Raw genomic sequence first — 16919 nt, forward strand, 5'->3', positions numbered from 1 at the left:
TTAAAAATGGTATTAAAAAATTTGGTCAGCCTGTAATTATTATTCAGCCTGTATTTTCTGTACTTATAATAAGCTACTCAGTTATTGGAAGATTTTTACTGATAGCATCTAAGCAGGGTTCTTTTTAGAACATATGACTAGTTATAATTAATTGTTCCATAAATAAATTAATCTTAAAAGCACTCCACTTCAAAAGCACTGTTAACTTTTTTTGAGAAAATAATAGTCATCTTCCATATCCAGTGAGGTAGAAGAAAACAATCAACAGATGCAGGGTTGAATCGTTTCCAGTCCTTGTACCTACTAAGTCTTCTTCCCCTATGTACTTACCTAAAAGCAACAGGGAAGGACTAGAAAAATGATCAGAGGGATCAGTGTGCATAAAGAAGTCTTCTGGAATTTTCTGGAATTTCCATTCAGCAGAATGTAGAAAAAAAAATGCAGAAATATAAACTAACAAAAATACAAAAAAAGACAAAACCCTGTTGAGTTACGTCAATAAATAAATCAAAACTAGACACTTTTGAGATTTTAACTTCCATCTCCCTTGAGTCTTTAAAATAGATACCAGAAGCTGTTTTGGAAAAGTGCAGCACACACCTATTCTTTGAGAATGTGCAGCACACACCTATTTTTCCAGGAACTGTTGAATTCCTGCGTGGTAAGACAATTAGATTAGTTTTGTCCCAGATGAGGATGAAAGAATCTTAAAGGTTTTTTTGCAGGCTAACCTGCACCCAATAAATTAGAGTTGAGGGGTTTGAGCACCAAATATTAAAAGATTAAATATTTAGATTTTAATACTTCACTGAAAACAATGTAAACCTAGGCTCCACATCCTGAACTCATCCATGAATAGTTCTGTTTTTAAAACTGATCTTCGCCTAGAAGTCAGTGCAATCAGAAATAGCTCCTTTTAGAAAATACCCCATAGAATGCAAGTCATTTTTGTTGACCTCATTAGTTTAATTCCCCATTATTTTCTTATTCACTCAGAAGCCACTAGCATGCTCTTGCAATCTGTAGTTGAGAACCATAGGGCTAGACCCGACATCAGCTCAGTTAAAATAAACTTCATTCTGTTATGGTCTACAAGTATCTCTGAAACATAAATACACAAATAAACTCTACACAGAGGTATAGTTTCCAAAAACATATTTTGTCCATTAGTCTTCCTCCATTTTGGAAAAGGCACTTGCTCTTAACACCTCCATGCAATTCACAAGAATCAGAGCTCCAGTTAACTCTCGCCACTGTTTTGTTACTGGGTTTTTCATTTTATCCAAGGCTGATTGCAGGTCTTGTAAGACATCCCTGTAACCATCTCCATAATGGGCAGCCCAAGTGTAGAGAAAGTCATATGCAGGTTTCCACATCATCTGAAAATAAAAGGGAAAAAGTAGTGGCAGAAATTTAATTTTTGAGAAAAAAAAATAGCTAAATAGTAGAAAAGTCGCAAAAAAGAAAAGAAAAAATAGGTGTTCAATCTCTAGGCATATTGAAATACTTTATAAAAAGAGGTATGTTGATATAAAACTCCAGTAATCTTATTTATGGTATTTCTATGAAACTCTCAAATTCTCAGAGAGGTAAATAATAGATAAATTCTTCATTTAGATGATTAACACCAAGTCAAACTATATCCTTGTCTGAAACTATAAGTCAAAGAACAAGAGTGGAAGGAAAATACTTTTCATCTTTTGCAATGCATACATCCATGTCTTAGGCTGGGTGTGTGTAATCTATTTGCCATCTGTTAGAGGTGGGGCAGTTATCTTCTGTTAATTGGGCAGTTTTCTTTATCTCTTCCACAACCAATCCTCCTTCTCTAGAGATGGCTTCTATTAGCGGGCCATTGAGTTTCACTGCATGACTGATAAAATTACATCATCCCATTGTGAGAAGCTCCGCCCAGGGAGAGGAGCCAAGCATTCCTACCCGGGTATAGTCAGAAATTTGGAACACCAGTGACAGCTTTTTCTCCACTGGATTCCCAGAGGAGGACCAGGCCCATCTACAACACTATTGAACCCTCAGAGGACAACTACACCCTTCTGCAGGATCACTGCTCCAACAGAACCACATCTGTCACTGCAGGAGGACTGCAACCACCATTTAATGGGACTGCTACCAACATCCAGACCAACAGGGTGTCAGGTCGTATTCTGACTCTGTCCGTGGTTTGTTTTCTTTTTTTATACTATTGTATTAGTATTTTTAATTTTCCTGGTAAAGAACTGTTCTTCCTATTCCCATGTCTTTGCCTGAGAGCCTCTTAATTTCAAAATTATAATAATTTGGAGGGAAGGGGTTTATGTTTTCCATTTCAAGGAAGGCTCCTGCCTTCCTTAGCAGACAGCTGTCTTTTCAAACCAAGACAACCCAGCAACAGTTTCCCTATTTGGTTGTGCTTTTGATGGTTACTACCCATTAATCAACATCCTACGGTCCTTCTACTCAGCCTGGAAATTTTAAACATGCTTTTTACCTTTCAGAAATGTTTTCTGACAACAGCAGCAGAAACTTAATCTACCATAAAAGACAATAAAAGATGCTTCTAAAAACACGTCAGCATCTTCAGGCTAAGGAGAATCTCCAACCTTTATTAGATATAGGGGGCAACACTGTGGCAAAGGATGAGGGAAGGTTGAGGTACTTAATGCCTTCCTTGCCTCAAGTTTAAATACCCAGATCAGCTGCTTTCTGGGTATCCATTCTGCTGAGCTGGAAAACAAGGATGGGGAGCAAAATGAAGTCCCCTTAATTAATTTAGATTGGATATTAGAAAAAATTCTTCACTGAAAGGTAGGTCAGGCCTTGGAACAGGCTGCCCAGGGAAGTGGTTGAGTCACCATCCCTGGAGGTATTTAAATCACACATAGGCAATAGGGACATGGTTTAGTGGTGGGCTTGGCAGTGCTGGGTTATCTTGATCATCTGACTAGCTGATCTTAGAGGTCTTTTGCAGCCTCAATGATTCTGCGATTCTAACATGATTTATCTGTAAAATCTATTTTTTAAAAGGGTGGAAAAGCACCCAAACACTGTAAAACAGGCAAGTCAAAAGTTTTTATAAATTTTAATCAAGACATAAAATTTAAAATTTTTGATGCAAGAAACAAAAGAAATTAAAAGATTACCAGTGCTTTTTTGTTTTTCAAACTACTATTTATTTGGTTTATGCCAAACAAATGAAGCAAATCCTTACAGGTGTAATTTGTCATTGGTCTAACGGCATTAATTAAATTTTAGCAGCATGATTCAGATACCAAGCTGGACTTTTATCTTTCAAAGTGCTGAATGAACTTGCTCAATTAACAAACAAAATAATTATTTTCCCAGCTACTGCTTTTCCAAATGTTACTTGGGCAATCAAAATTCTGTTTTCCCTCTCCTTATTGGCAATAAAAGTTTTGCAAACAGCAATTGAATTAACAACTGCAGGGATGATGCACAAATCCACAAAGAAACCATGACTCTCCAAAAGGGTTCTGTCATTCACTCTTTTAACAGGAACATACCTATGCATAGTAATAAATGTATCTGGACTGATGGCTGCACATTTTTATTTATATATATCTACACACACACAAAAGTGATCAAGAAGTTGAGAGGTTTTTAGCATCTTTTCCTTTTTTATCAAAAAACTCACAGTTTTTATGGTTGTGAAGGATAACTCTGAAGGAAATTGGTTATTTCCTCAATATTAACTTATTAATTTACAAACAGTACACAACATAAAGCTTACTTCCTTAATTTAAGCTTTATTTACTTGATCCCTGGAGGAACTGAGTAGGAGGAGAATTTCTTTGCTCATAGTTCGGAACTTTTCTCCATATTTTTGGGCTATCTTTCAGCTTACACAAGACTGATTCTGTCATTATTTCTGTAAACATTTCCCTCAAATTCTGCTGCCATACTCAAATGGAAGAAAAACCCCTTAGACTTACAGCCCCACCGTCTCATTAGTCTAGTCTAGTCTAAACTTACTGTCTCACAGTCTGATTAGTCTAGTTTCTACCTTGAGTTTAATAAAAAAGTGCCTGATCTCTCAGTGAATTTTCTCATTTTAGGTCAACAGGAGAGAAAGGTGTCATCATTTTCCCAAATGAATGGTGTCTAATATTTCTTTTAAGCAAGTCTATCTTAAGTCATAACCATAAGGTTACAGAAGGAGAAAAGTACATTAGTGGCAGGTGGGAAGAAGGAGATTGATGAATTCTTTTGGGTTTTTTTGGAAAGACTAAGTTGAAAATAGGGTTTTTTTTAATGTACTACTGCAAATATTATATATTATAACATATTTTAATGAACTAAAGAAGATCACTATGTTGGGACCAGAAAATTTCTGTATTCTTATTTTTAGCTTGATAGCCAAAGCAGCCAACAAGAGAAGCTGATATTCTCTACAAGAGAAGCTGGTATCTCCTGAAATTCTGTTACTGGCTATGATATTTTTGGGTCTCTTTACTCATTTTCTTACATTCCTGTTAAACCAGGATATTTAAAGAATGAGGGTAAGTCTTCTGTCTTCACTAGAATGTGAAAAAGCAACAAATAGGAAAAGATGTTATGCTTTAACTTATGGTGAAGATCAATCTGACTTTGTAATAAGACAACCAGCTGAAATATCCTTAAATACAAACCTTGGTTTCCTCTAATCATGCACAACTGATTGTTTTTAATCTAAGACAAAATAAAAGAAAGAAAGAAGAAAAAGGAGAATGTACGGATCAAAAGCTTTATGTAAACTGGTCACCATTTATGAATAATTAACTCAGCAGTAATCTACACACTCATCACATTAAACTAGTACTGCAAACACAGCAGTGGTTCTAAGGCAGATCCTTCTCCACATCCACATACTCTAATGCAATGGGTGAACTGAATTGCATTCAAAATTCCTGAATTGTGTCAAAGCAGAATCTCAGGCAAAACATTAAATCACTGCAGCATCCTGGTCAAGTCTCATCTCAGCTGTGTGCATGAGTTTTCCCTCTTTCCCACTCTCTCTGCTGAGTATGCAATAATGACATCTATATCCACTGCAAAGTGATTTGGAATTTACTGATGAAAAATGCTTCATAATCTATGCACCAATTGTAGGCACCTCAAGTTGCCTCTGTCATCATCTGCAAGAAAATTTCTCCCACCAAGAAAAATATGAAGTTTAAAAGCAGAAGTCTTTTTTAACCAATCAATCCTCCTGATGATGGGACAATCCTTGGTGGGGAATGAACTAGTTAATATTTTCATATAATCCTCAATAACTAGTCAAAACTTACTAACCTCCCCCAGCTTTGCTGGGTTTCAGGTTTTAAGGCCAAAAACTACTATCAATCAAAAAGTCAGAGGTCAGAAGAAAGCACTGATATCCACTAGAAAGTATTGAAATTTAGGTTAGATTCAGAGGACATTGAGGGTACTGAGTGTTCACATGAGACACCAGTGCTAGAAACCTTGTGCTTTGAATTCACACCCATATGGACAAGCACAATTAAAAAGTTCATCCAAAACCAATAAATCCTCCATAGGCCAAATATAATCTTTGAGAAATAACACAGACATACAGCAAAACTCTGATGTTTGATTGCTTGTTGAATGTTCTCTGAAAAAAATAGAGAGTAATGTATTATAAGGTTTTAATTATGATGAATTTGAGCGCACTGTTTTGTCAGCAGACATTGCCACTGAAAGGCAGAGAATTTTCTGGATGGTTTGCCATAAAAATAATACAAAAACTCTTGAAAACAAATGAGTAGAGTGTATGAGGTAGAAGATAGGCTTCATGGAAAATCAGAACCCATTCAAAGCAAAATAAGTATTTATTTAAAATTTTCTTAGTATAAAAATAAATAGGCATGATGCTGGAAAAACAGTTATAACGTTGTTTTATTTATACTGTCTATCAGCAAAGGGGAGACATCCCAAATAACATGGAGACCAGCAGAGTTGTATATTGTTCATGTCAATAATTCCTTCTTGTAGAAAGCTGGAGGTTTGTTAGCCAAACACAGAAAGCTTAGTAACTAGAACAAAAGTGTAGGAAATCAGACAAGCCACAACCTAACAGTAAAAAAGAAAAAACCAAGAGAGTAGACATGGGATTGGAAAGGCTGATAATTTTATGAGAAAAAATTGGAGGAAGGTGCATCCTGACTGAAGTACCCAGAAAAGAAAAAAAACTACACAAAATAGCTCAAAGAGAAAAACTGGATCTGAGAAGGAGGCCGTGATTACAAACAACAATTATGGAGATAATTTTGTTGAAAAGTGCAGAAGCACATGAGCAAACACGTAGAATTTTGATCAAATATTGATTGGGGAGGGAGGGCAGAGCATTCAAAAGGAATAAGTGGTAGTAGTTCATGATTAGAGCAGAAATATCTTGATAGTCATCACCAAACAAATGAAAACAAGATGACAGATGCACTGGATTCAGACAGTGGAAAGGAGTGGAAAGGAAAGGTTTGGCAGGGAATAAGTAGAACCAGCTACAGGGAAATAGAAAAAGGAAGAAAAAATTATCTTGAGTAGTTGTGAACCTGTGAACGGGAAATAGCAATTCCTTTGGAACTAAGAGATGAGGGAGAGGGAATGCAGTCTGGATCATGTACAAAACCTGCAATAATCAGGAGATGATGGTCTAGGCAGAGGCAGAGTCAAGCCTGAATGTAAGCTCTCAAGTCAGAACAATCATTCAGCAATGCTCATAAAAAAGGGATTTTCAGAGTAAAAACCAGTCTGGAACCTAGAAGTCATTGGTACATAACTCTGTGGGAAAGAATGGAGCTACTGCATGCTTTGGTGTTAGAGGAGACAAGGGCAGAAAGTAACCTGGTTTCCCAGGCAGAGGTATGCCAGGAGCAGAGTCTGACCCTCAGCTCAGAAACATGGACAAGGCTCCACCCCAAGTCTTGTGGCACATCTGACATTGCAAGGATGCCACGGGTATCTCTGGTCACCTCAAATGGCACTAGACATTTAATTAGGCACCTAAATTTCTCCTTAGGTCTGTATGCACTAAAATACATCTGAGAGGATAAATTGGCTTTTATACAAAACTCAAACTTCTGTACAAGAAAAATGCTTTACAAAGGAAAAAAAAAAATTATCTACCTGACGAACTATAAACTTAAAGCATAGATTTGCCACATTCATACATCAGAAGTAAAACTGGTGCCAGAGCTTCCAACCTCTTCTCATGCTACTTAAGCTAAATGATAAAAAGTGTTACACTGGCACAGAAAAGTATTAGTGATAGAAGTCAGCTTCCTTTTTGTGGAAATAGCAAAAGCTGTACAGAGTGTGATTAGAAGTGGCTCCTGCAAGGACCGGCTGGTCCTCCTCACTGTGTCTGAAATGACAGCAGAGGTGTGAATGAGGTTAACAAGTGGACAGGACAGTAAAAAAGGATTGAACCCAGCCCTGAAGCTCAAGACAGGAACTGAGACCTTCACTGGACAGTGCAAAAAGAAAGAAGCCTACAAAACCAGGGAAGAAGGAAGATCCCTGGCTGTGTTTGTGCAGAGGAGGAAATGTGCATGCACTGTTACACCAGCCCCTTACCTCCAGAGCTACTGCTCCATTTTTCCCATGGTGGGGCACTTCGTAAGCCTCTATTTGCTGCTTTGTGAGGCGGGCTAGCTTCTCCGCAAGCTCCCGCCAGCTCTTGCCAAGCTTGACAGCTGAAGTCAAGATGATGGTGTCCTGGGTAAGACGTGCCACCAATCCCTGGCAATCTATTTTCAATAGTGCCTGCAACAATGATTTTCATTAGTGATCCTTCACCAGTAATTACAAACAGAGCATTTTAATTTAATTTTATAGCATTATTCTTCATTTCTAAATAAACAGGAAGACTTTTTTTACTTTTTTGTTCTTAAAAATATGTGGGTTTTTTTCCTACAAAATGGTGTTGCCAACACTTTCAGAGGAAAAATGCCCATGAGCTTAAGAAAAAAAAAAATCAAGCTGGCATTCAGCTGCTTCAGCATTCCAGTGTCAAGTGGGTCCTGCCAAGCTTAAAGATCCTGAAAGAAATCATACTTCTCCAACAAAAATATTTGGCAACAAAAAATTTTAGCTTCTTAGAAGTATGACATGAGTCTTCAAAATTTAGTTAGAGCACTATTATACTAAGGTGTGGTCCTTAATCTAGGGCTTTATTTGGAAAATTACACATTGTCCAGCATCTTTGGATTTACTCTTCCCACAGAACTAATAATTTTTTTGACCATTAAGGAGAAATGCAAACATGAAACCATTCCCTCCTCCTTGCCAAAAGAGCATTTAAAGACACTCAAATTGAAATGGTTGAAGGAGTATAACCTTGAAATGCAGATACATTGCATTCTTCTTTCTTTATTTGTTTGGATAAGAGCTAGTAGGAAAAATAAATGTTGGGTTTTTTCCTTCTCCTCAATTCACACCAAAATATTCCACTGAAACTGTTTAGGTTTCAGGGAAAGATCAAGATCAAAACAGAGAAATTTTCCTTGTTTTTTAGATACTGATTTTTACTGAAGTATCAAGGTTTTCTGCAGAAATCAGACATATGTGTGATTTAATTTTAAAGTATTAACCAATAAAGTCCTCCCAGCAAACAGTAGAACTTGGCAGACAGAGAAGTGAGAAACTGACTACAGTGTATTGTACAAAATTCCCCTAAACTAGAGACAAAGTTGTTCAGTTTGTGTCTGCTCTGATAAGCAAGAACCCTATAAAACACAAAAAATGGAGATTTTTTTAAAGAAGTAACTGAAAATTCCACCCAAAATTTACATGGATGACATCTAGATTTATATCTAACTCTACAAGGACAGGATTGGCCTGTCCTTGTAGAGTTAGATATATAGATGTATTGGCCCTTCCTAGCAAAAATACATGAATCTCACAAAGCAGGACATTGAGCAACCTGGTCGAGTGAAAGGTGTCCTGCCTGTGACAGGGTGGTTGGAATGAGATGATCTTTAGGGTCCCTTCCAACCCAAGCTGTTCTATGATTCTATAAGCTTAATCTAATTATGCCCCACTTTTTGCCTGTTTTGTAATGAACTCTGTTTAACTGTATTCAGTTAAAAGTGTGGAAAATTTTCACATTTAGGTCCCCCTCTCCTTTTTGTAAAGAGACATGACAGGCTTTGCTATAATTCATATTGGCTCAGTTTTATTCCACAAAGTTTGATGTGCTCTTAAGAATTGCAAGTGGCCACTGCTGCCAAAACTCTCTGAATCCTGCTGAAATTTCTGTCAACACTTCAAAGGGGATAAACTAGTTTTGAGAAGTAAATTCAGTTGAGGTTTACAGTTCAGGATAGTCAAAAGGCTTTAGATGAATAGCTGCAATGTGAGTTTTTAAAAATCCATTTTTGTAATACTTTATTTGTATATCAGAAATTTAATTATCTTCTGTCCCTTAATATGTTGGTCAGCTTTTCTGTCAGAGCCAAGGAGAGTATTAAGTGACCATGAATTTCAAACTAATTTGCACACAGATCAGTAAGTAAATTAGGATTGTTAATAGTGCCACTTATTACCTGGAAGTAATTAGAATAAACTTTTGATTCACATTTGGCAGTATTTAATCACATAGAAGTTGTCCAATGGCTTACAAATGAGGTCCATGAAAATACATACTGAAATACTTGCAAAATCCTTCTTAGGCCACTACAGCTTTGACTATGAAGTTGTAAGGTGTGGATAGAAAAATCTTGCCCTCAACATTTGGATCGAGGTGTCCCTTTTAATAATATGAAGCTAAGCTAGACATAAGCTAGACATGCAACTTACCATGGACAAATATCTATGTATATATATATACACAGATATAGACATATAGATATAGATAGCTATATAGACAGATAGATGATATCTATCTATACCTATGTATGTATAGTGGAATTCCCACAGTATAGTAATGTTACTTAATATTTCACAACAGTAATGTGAATTTCTCAGGAAAGCAATTTACCAAGACAAATGACAAAACAATTTCAATCATGGCTATTTAAAAACAAGAAAAGACATCTTAGTCAACCTACTAAATGAACACAGTTCATGCAGCATTAACAGAAGACTGATCAGAATGAATTGATCAAAGTATTATTCTTCATGAGAGTTTGGATGTATTTTCCACCTATTGGTGACTACAACTTTTAGATATATATTCAGGTTTATAAAGATCCTGCAAGGATACAGAATCATGTTTTCTTGTTCCTAGATTACTAATGAGTAGTTTCTTGAGAATACATTCCCAACAAGCCAGTTAGCTCATGCAATACTTACAACAATGAGTTCATAAAGAAAGAGTCTTTTTTTTTTGTTAGCATGGCAGTCTTGCTTCATCTTTTTCACAACATGTGAAACTCTTTCTGATTCTTTATCAATATGTGCCTCATTAAAGTCATCCAAAGACATATGTGAGTATCCCAACACCTCAGCTAAAGCTCTCCAGTCATAAACACTCTCTGATACTGTAGACAGAACTACCGAGTAGATATAAGTCAGTTTTTTGAATGGCAATGCAATTTGTTCCACAAGATTCCTGGTTGTTAGCTCACTATCAGCAGTGTCCATAGCTTGTTCCTTAGGAATCACTTTAATGTTTTTGCAATGTACAAGACCAATCTTTCTTCTGAGAACTCCCACATACCACTCTTTCATTTTAGTTTGTCCAATGGCTTTAACTTTGTCTTCACCAAGCAGTGCTATTGTGTCTCCTTTGAAATATTCCAGCAAATAGTCAATCTTATTCTGACGTAACACAGTTTTCAAAGCCACTCCATAAGTGTTGACACTCAATGCTTTGTCTTGGAACTTTGGATATTTTATTGTTGGTATCAAAAGCCATGGTGCAGACTTGATTTCCTTGCGGTTTTGTAGGCGCTTTGGCCTATTAATAATTCCACTTAATTTTGGAGCTGGATCAGGAGTCGTAACATGGAACTGTGTTACTTGGCTACTTTTCAAGATTTTAATCTGAACAAGGAAAACAAAGAAATGCATCTCCCTGCATCCAAGCATGGAAAACAGGAATTGTTGGCGGACCATTTCACCAGTTTTCAACTCCTCCTTTTTAATATTTTTGCTTTGATCTTCCATTTTTACTTGAAAGTCTGGATCACAGGATATCAAAGAAATGTTTAGGTCTTGTGGTTTTTCAAGCAGAAATGTATGCTTTCCCCACAGCTGAAACACCACAGGAGGCATACTTTTCCCCCCCTTTTTTATATCACAAATTGTGAGTTTTCCTGGAATGTAGTTGTGACCAAAGACTGTAAAAACTGCTGTAAAAGATGGATGAATGTATTTGGGACCATAAATTCCAACTGAGACTGTTCTATGGACATAGTCCCACACATTAGTTGCTGGAGGCTGGATTCTGCTTGCTTGTATGGCAATCACTGCATACATCATATGACTTAGATCTGTTAGCTTTACTTGTATGGTATCTTGATAAATATAGCAATTCTCTAGCTTCTTAAAAGGTCCTTCTTTGTTGAGACTAAAAAAACACACAATATCACTCATAACTTGGCTGAGTGGATCACTCTTCACTTTAGCTGCAACTTTCACTTCTAGGAAAATGGCTTCACTTGTGTTGAGGTTGCTGAGTGTAACTTCTATCAGAGGACTTACTGTGCTGGACAGCTCATTGTTGCATGACAATGGAGGGTTAAGGATAGCCTTTAAACCAACTTCTTGGAATTCTCCTGGTAATACATGACCCACAGGGACATGAATGTTGATATCTGAGTCAGGTAGCTGTACTGAGCCCCCTTCATGATTCAGTTTACAAACTACATGAATGTCTGTAGCTTGTGTTTGTGCCCACCCAGGGCTGTGGCTCATGGCTTCTAAATCCAGGCAGGACCGGGTGAGCTGTCGGTGGCTCAGCCAAGCCATCTTGTAGGCTTCACGGTCATTCTGAAGCCATGTCATATCAGAAACTGTAGTTTTTTGAGGTGCTGTCTTGTGAGGATTAAATCTTTGGTTATCAACTATATCCAGGAAGTCAGAGACACTCTTGGATCGTCCAGATCTTCTTGTTGAAGTCTTTCTTAGGAGACAGTCAATATCTAGCTCATCACCTGAGGAATCCAAAGAGTCCCTATTGCTTGAAATTTTAGAGAACGAATAAGGTTTTTCCTTTAAGATAGAAAGACGCTTATTATTTTCATTTCTATTGGAGGCAGCTATGTCATGTACAAAAGGGTTGGATCCTGACAGTTCATTCCAGAAAGGATTAGTCTTGGAAACAGATTTTGCATGTTTGAATACACCAGGCCAGTCAATATCCAAATCCAGTTTACGTTCATTGGCATCTGTTTAAAAGAAAAAAGAAGCATTTCCTGAAGCACGGAGATTTGAGATGTTCCATTCATGTCGAACTGATAGTTTGTTAAACTAAGAAGTGACTAAATTTTCCTCCTCAAATACACAGAGATAATTTCAGTATTTCTCCTTCAGGTTTTTACACAGTATCAAAGTTGATTTAATTAAGAATCTTACTTAATAGAAAGACTGCTAACAAATTAGTGCTGAATAGCAAATGGGTGTTGAAGGATGTAAAGACACTTCTTTGTGGTGTTGATCATTATCAACGCATATGATTATTAATTAGCATTGAGTATGATAAAGCTCCTTAAGATTCAAACCATTATATTCCATTAATCTTTGGCCTCTTACAAAATGCTGTGGACTTCTTTCCTTTGTGTCTATCTCTTTACAAAGATTAAACAACTAGTTTCATTTTTCAAACACTGCGGACTGTACAGATAAATGCATTATTCAAGATTCCTTTTTATGCTAGTACATGTGCATTTAATTGATAGCAGCACTCTAACAATTTGTCTCCATGTGTGTGGAATTGGTTATACTAGCTTTCCATTAGAAAACAATCATTGGTATAAATTATGAGACCTTGTACAACTTGACGTTTGGAGAGAAATGTTTGTATGACTACTAATTTTCTGAGATTGCATTTAAATAGACAAATCCAGGTGCATAAGAGATATTTATATATGTTTTCTAATAAAAATCTCAGTTTTAGCAGTAATAATTTTTTTTCTGAAGAAGAGACATCCTTACATTTTATATTAACAATTGTTCAGAGAAGCTGGTTTACAGTTGATTGCAACTCACCCTTCTTGCAATGGAATATCTGCAACTTTTTATGCTAAGGGTTTCTACTACTTAATTTTGCCCTTTTTTTCCTATATATAGAGGCTATATCATCCCTTCTTTATATATTCTTGCAAAGAGTTTAAATTTTAGAGGGAAAAGGCATTACTTCTATTTTTAGCTTACATTATTACACCTTCCATAGTACTTTCCATTTCCAAGGTAATTCTATACTGCTCAAATGCAAGCATGACAATGCATAGAGCCACGAAAAGAAAAAATAAATTAAATGTTAGTACTTCTCTTTTTGTTTCCTTTTTCAAATTGTAATAAAGAGCCAAAACTGTGACGCCTTTCCATGGTTCTGGAAAATTCTCAGTTTGGAAGAACCAAGGTGGAATTGACCTGTTTGCCAGCTGCCTATCTACAAAGCTCTAACACTGTCTTGACAAGAGCCTTCCAGGTGAGCTGCCAGGGGGATTGAGCCCAGGGGCAGCCTCCTTTTCCTCGAGCACTTTGTCTTAACCAGGGTCACCAGAGGGGGACATGCTGTTCAAGCACCACTGAAAAGTTCTTTTGTCTCTGCCCATTGGCCAAAATCTTTCCTTGTGCTGCGATATTATTACAGTCAGATCAGTATGGCATATTAAAAATATAGATTAATTAAGCCCAAAATAAACATAAGGGTTTTGTTTGGGTTTTTTTTTTTTTCCCCATCCTAAAGGGCATGTTTCTACAGGAAAAATATAAGCAGAAAACTCTGTCAGAGCCTGAGTCACTAGGACAGACGCTTTCTCATGCCAAGAGCGTGAGAAAGCACAACAGCACAATTACTGGGGTGCAGCATGTCAGCAAAGAAATAATTCCTGCTCCACAACTTACAAAGCAAGTGTCAGGCTTGCTGTTATATATGCTACTGGACAAGAAGCTAAGAGAATGCCTATCTTGTAGAGGGCAAAATTTGCTCAGTTTTGGGGTTAAAATAGTACGGACTTTGCCAAGACTTCAGTTTTTAAATTCATCTAACCTCAAAATTAACCTGCCTTTATGCTCTTAAAACCCTAAATTAATCTAGTTTGGCTAAGAACTTCCTCCTCTCTTCCCCACCTTGACCCTCAGTAAACTTACTCTAAGTAGTATTTGTTAATGTAACATTAAGGATTTCAACTCTTCCTCCCAGCCTGCCTGACCCCGAGTTTTGCAGAAATAAAGACTTTAGCTGGAGAGCCTTAGTACAGAAAATATCAGAAGAGCCATACTGTAGCTGTCTGAAGGTGCCCGGTCATCCACATCAATCAAAGTCCCCTCTGACTGACTTCGTGGAATCTCTCCACTGCTTAGGGAATCAGTTCCACTACTGGAAGAATTTTCCTCCTAGAAGACAGTCAAGCATATAAAACATCAGCAAGTATGCAATTCGGAAAAGGGGAAACTGTTGAAGAATAATTGAGTTTGTTCCTGTAGAATGACATGAAAAAAAGTGAAGGTTATACGATGAGTAAATTTATGAACTCTGCCCAATAGTGTCACAATCATGAGTCTTGTGAATGTATGTGCATCAAACCCAGAAGATGCTACAGCTCCAGTACAATGTGATACCCCAGCCCTTAGTGGAGTCCAATAACTCACAAATTTAAGTGTCTTGCAATTGGAACTGAGCCAATTATGCAATAACTTCCACTCGGGTCTTGAATAAAATATATTTTTTAAATAAAATAGACATCCTACCTCCTGTTTTCAGGTAAGTTCGAGTAGAATCATTAAGGGGGAAGATCTATATCTGTTACTTTCCATGCCAATTAATAGAAAGTATTTTCAACCATTTCTGCTTTATTATTCTTCTTATATTCCTCTCAGAAAGAAGATCAGGTCAGATTTCCTTCTAGTCAGCTCAAGAATTATTTAAAGTATCATTCCTTAGAGACCAGACCATCATAGCAGCAGCCTAAGAGAGGATATTCAGGTCTCTTTTCTTCCCTGTTCTGGCTACAAGAAGTTCTGTTTCATTTTGGTGCAGTCCCTTTGAGGCAGACAATAGAAGGATGAGCCTCTCAAGGTACATTGCCTAATGCCAGAGAAAGCAGGAATTGTTGTGTCTCCTATAGAAAGAGGAGTTACAGAAATTTCAAGTGAGCATTTAGTATCCTACATGCTGAAATTACTGTATCTCAGAAACAGAAGTTAGAGGAAATAAAAGATGAGAGATCTTTTGTGCAGAAAAGCTCTTCAAGCTAGTGCTAAAAAGCAAGACATCATCTAGTGACATTCTCAAATCTTCAGACACATCCTATATGTAATGAGCTATAAATGCTAACAACCAATAGATACATTAAGATATCTGGGGGGAAAAATGAGACAAACAAAGAAACAAGGAAAGGGAAGGAAGACAGAAGGAAAAAATCCAGACTTTTTTGGGGTCCATACATGGGATACAATAGCTTTGTTTGGGAGCCTGAAATATTGCAGCCTTGTCACTTCTGCAGCAAACATTGCAGTCTAAGTAGATCTCTTTTTATCACTTTTAAAATAAAGGAAAAAAGGATTGGGCCTGTATTTGCTGCAGCTGTAAGAAAAAGGAATTTTCAGTTCCAGTAAGTGAGTTATGGGAAAAGGAAGCATACCTTATATCCAAGAATTACTGCAGAAAGCTGAAGCCAGCTGTTTGTTTTCATTGCCCAATGCCATGATTTAAGATATCTATTTTTCCTCTTGCAAGTGTAAATTGGTACTTTTTGCTCTTACCACAAGAGGTACCTTCAGCTAATGGCAGTCTGTTCAGGTGCTGTTTTGTACACAAGCAGCATGCAAGGCTGAGGTCAGGCAAAGCTCAACAGTCACCCAGCACCTTGAGGGCTGTATAGATTTTCAGGTTCCTTTGTTACCAGAAACCTCTTTTATTTGGCCTTTGGAGTCCCGATTATAGCTAGTAGGTAAAGCTAGCCTCCAATGCCGATACATTCTGGCTTCTGCTACTACTACCCCACCAGAACAAAACTGGAAACTAAAATGCCTCCTTAGTCCCAACACCATTAATTCCAAGATCTGGTATTTCACATCTGTATAGAGATATCACTGTTTCTTCTGTCTCTGATAAGTGAGGATATTTGATAACATATAGAGACTGCTTCAAAGGAAATCACTTTTGCTTTGCTGCTGCTTCTCAAAATGCTGAAAAACTGAACACATTGTATAAACATGCAAGATAATTATCTCTGGCTTCTACATACACACTATGGAGGTTTAATCATTCAAGCATAAGGTATCCATAGTCTAAAATCTCAAAAAATGTACAAAAAGTAAGCCTTCATTTTACAGTACCAGTGTACTTGTTGCCAGCACTAATCTCTGACAGACAATTTGCTGAAAATTCACAAGTGAATTTAAGAATAGTTCTTGAAATAGTTAAAACACCTACAATTATTCAGTAGCTGCATAAAGTGAGAGGGAGTAAATAAGGATGACAAGAGGACATAAGAGTGCAAATTAACAGGGGCTAAATCAGGAAACTCATGGAGACGGGAGAAGAGAGTAAAAAGGAAAGAAAAACAATCTCTTTACACAGGGGGATTATATTGAAAGAGACATGACAACAAGACTGCATGTGGAAGTTTTTTAAACATAATAAGGACTTCTGCAAATAGAATAAACCATTTCCTTAAAGTTCCCTCTGGGAATTTCTCAAAATGTTCATCACTAGCCTGGCATAGAGTTAGAAAAGGCAGATACTGAAAAGGAAAACCACTTTCAAAAATAATCCTCCACCCCCATGAAAGCATTTCTTGGTATGACAGGAT

At 37.0% G+C, this 16919-nt stretch overlaps 1 protein-coding gene across 1 annotated transcript; it reads right to left on the reverse strand.

Moving 5' to 3' along the window:
• Window positions 1–1166: 1166 nt before the first annotated feature.
• Window positions 1167–15797, reverse strand: MACC1 (MET transcriptional regulator MACC1). The gene is made up of 5 exons (XM_036396356.1): window positions 15747–15797; window positions 14385–14499; window positions 10288–12326; window positions 7570–7758; window positions 1167–1379 (listed from the first exon to the last, which is right to left on the reverse strand). The coding sequence occupies exons 1-5, from the start codon at window positions 15795–15797 to the stop codon at window positions 1167–1169; spliced, it is 2607 nt and encodes an 868-aa protein (XP_036252249.1).
• Between the last annotated feature and the right edge of the window lie 1122 nt (window positions 15798–16919).

This window comes from Molothrus ater, chromosome 1 (assembly GCF_012460135.2).
Source record: "Molothrus ater isolate BHLD 08-10-18 breed brown headed cowbird chromosome 1, BPBGC_Mater_1.1, whole genome shotgun sequence".
In the NCBI taxonomy this organism is placed as follows: Eukaryota; Metazoa; Chordata; class Aves; order Passeriformes; family Icteridae; genus Molothrus; species Molothrus ater.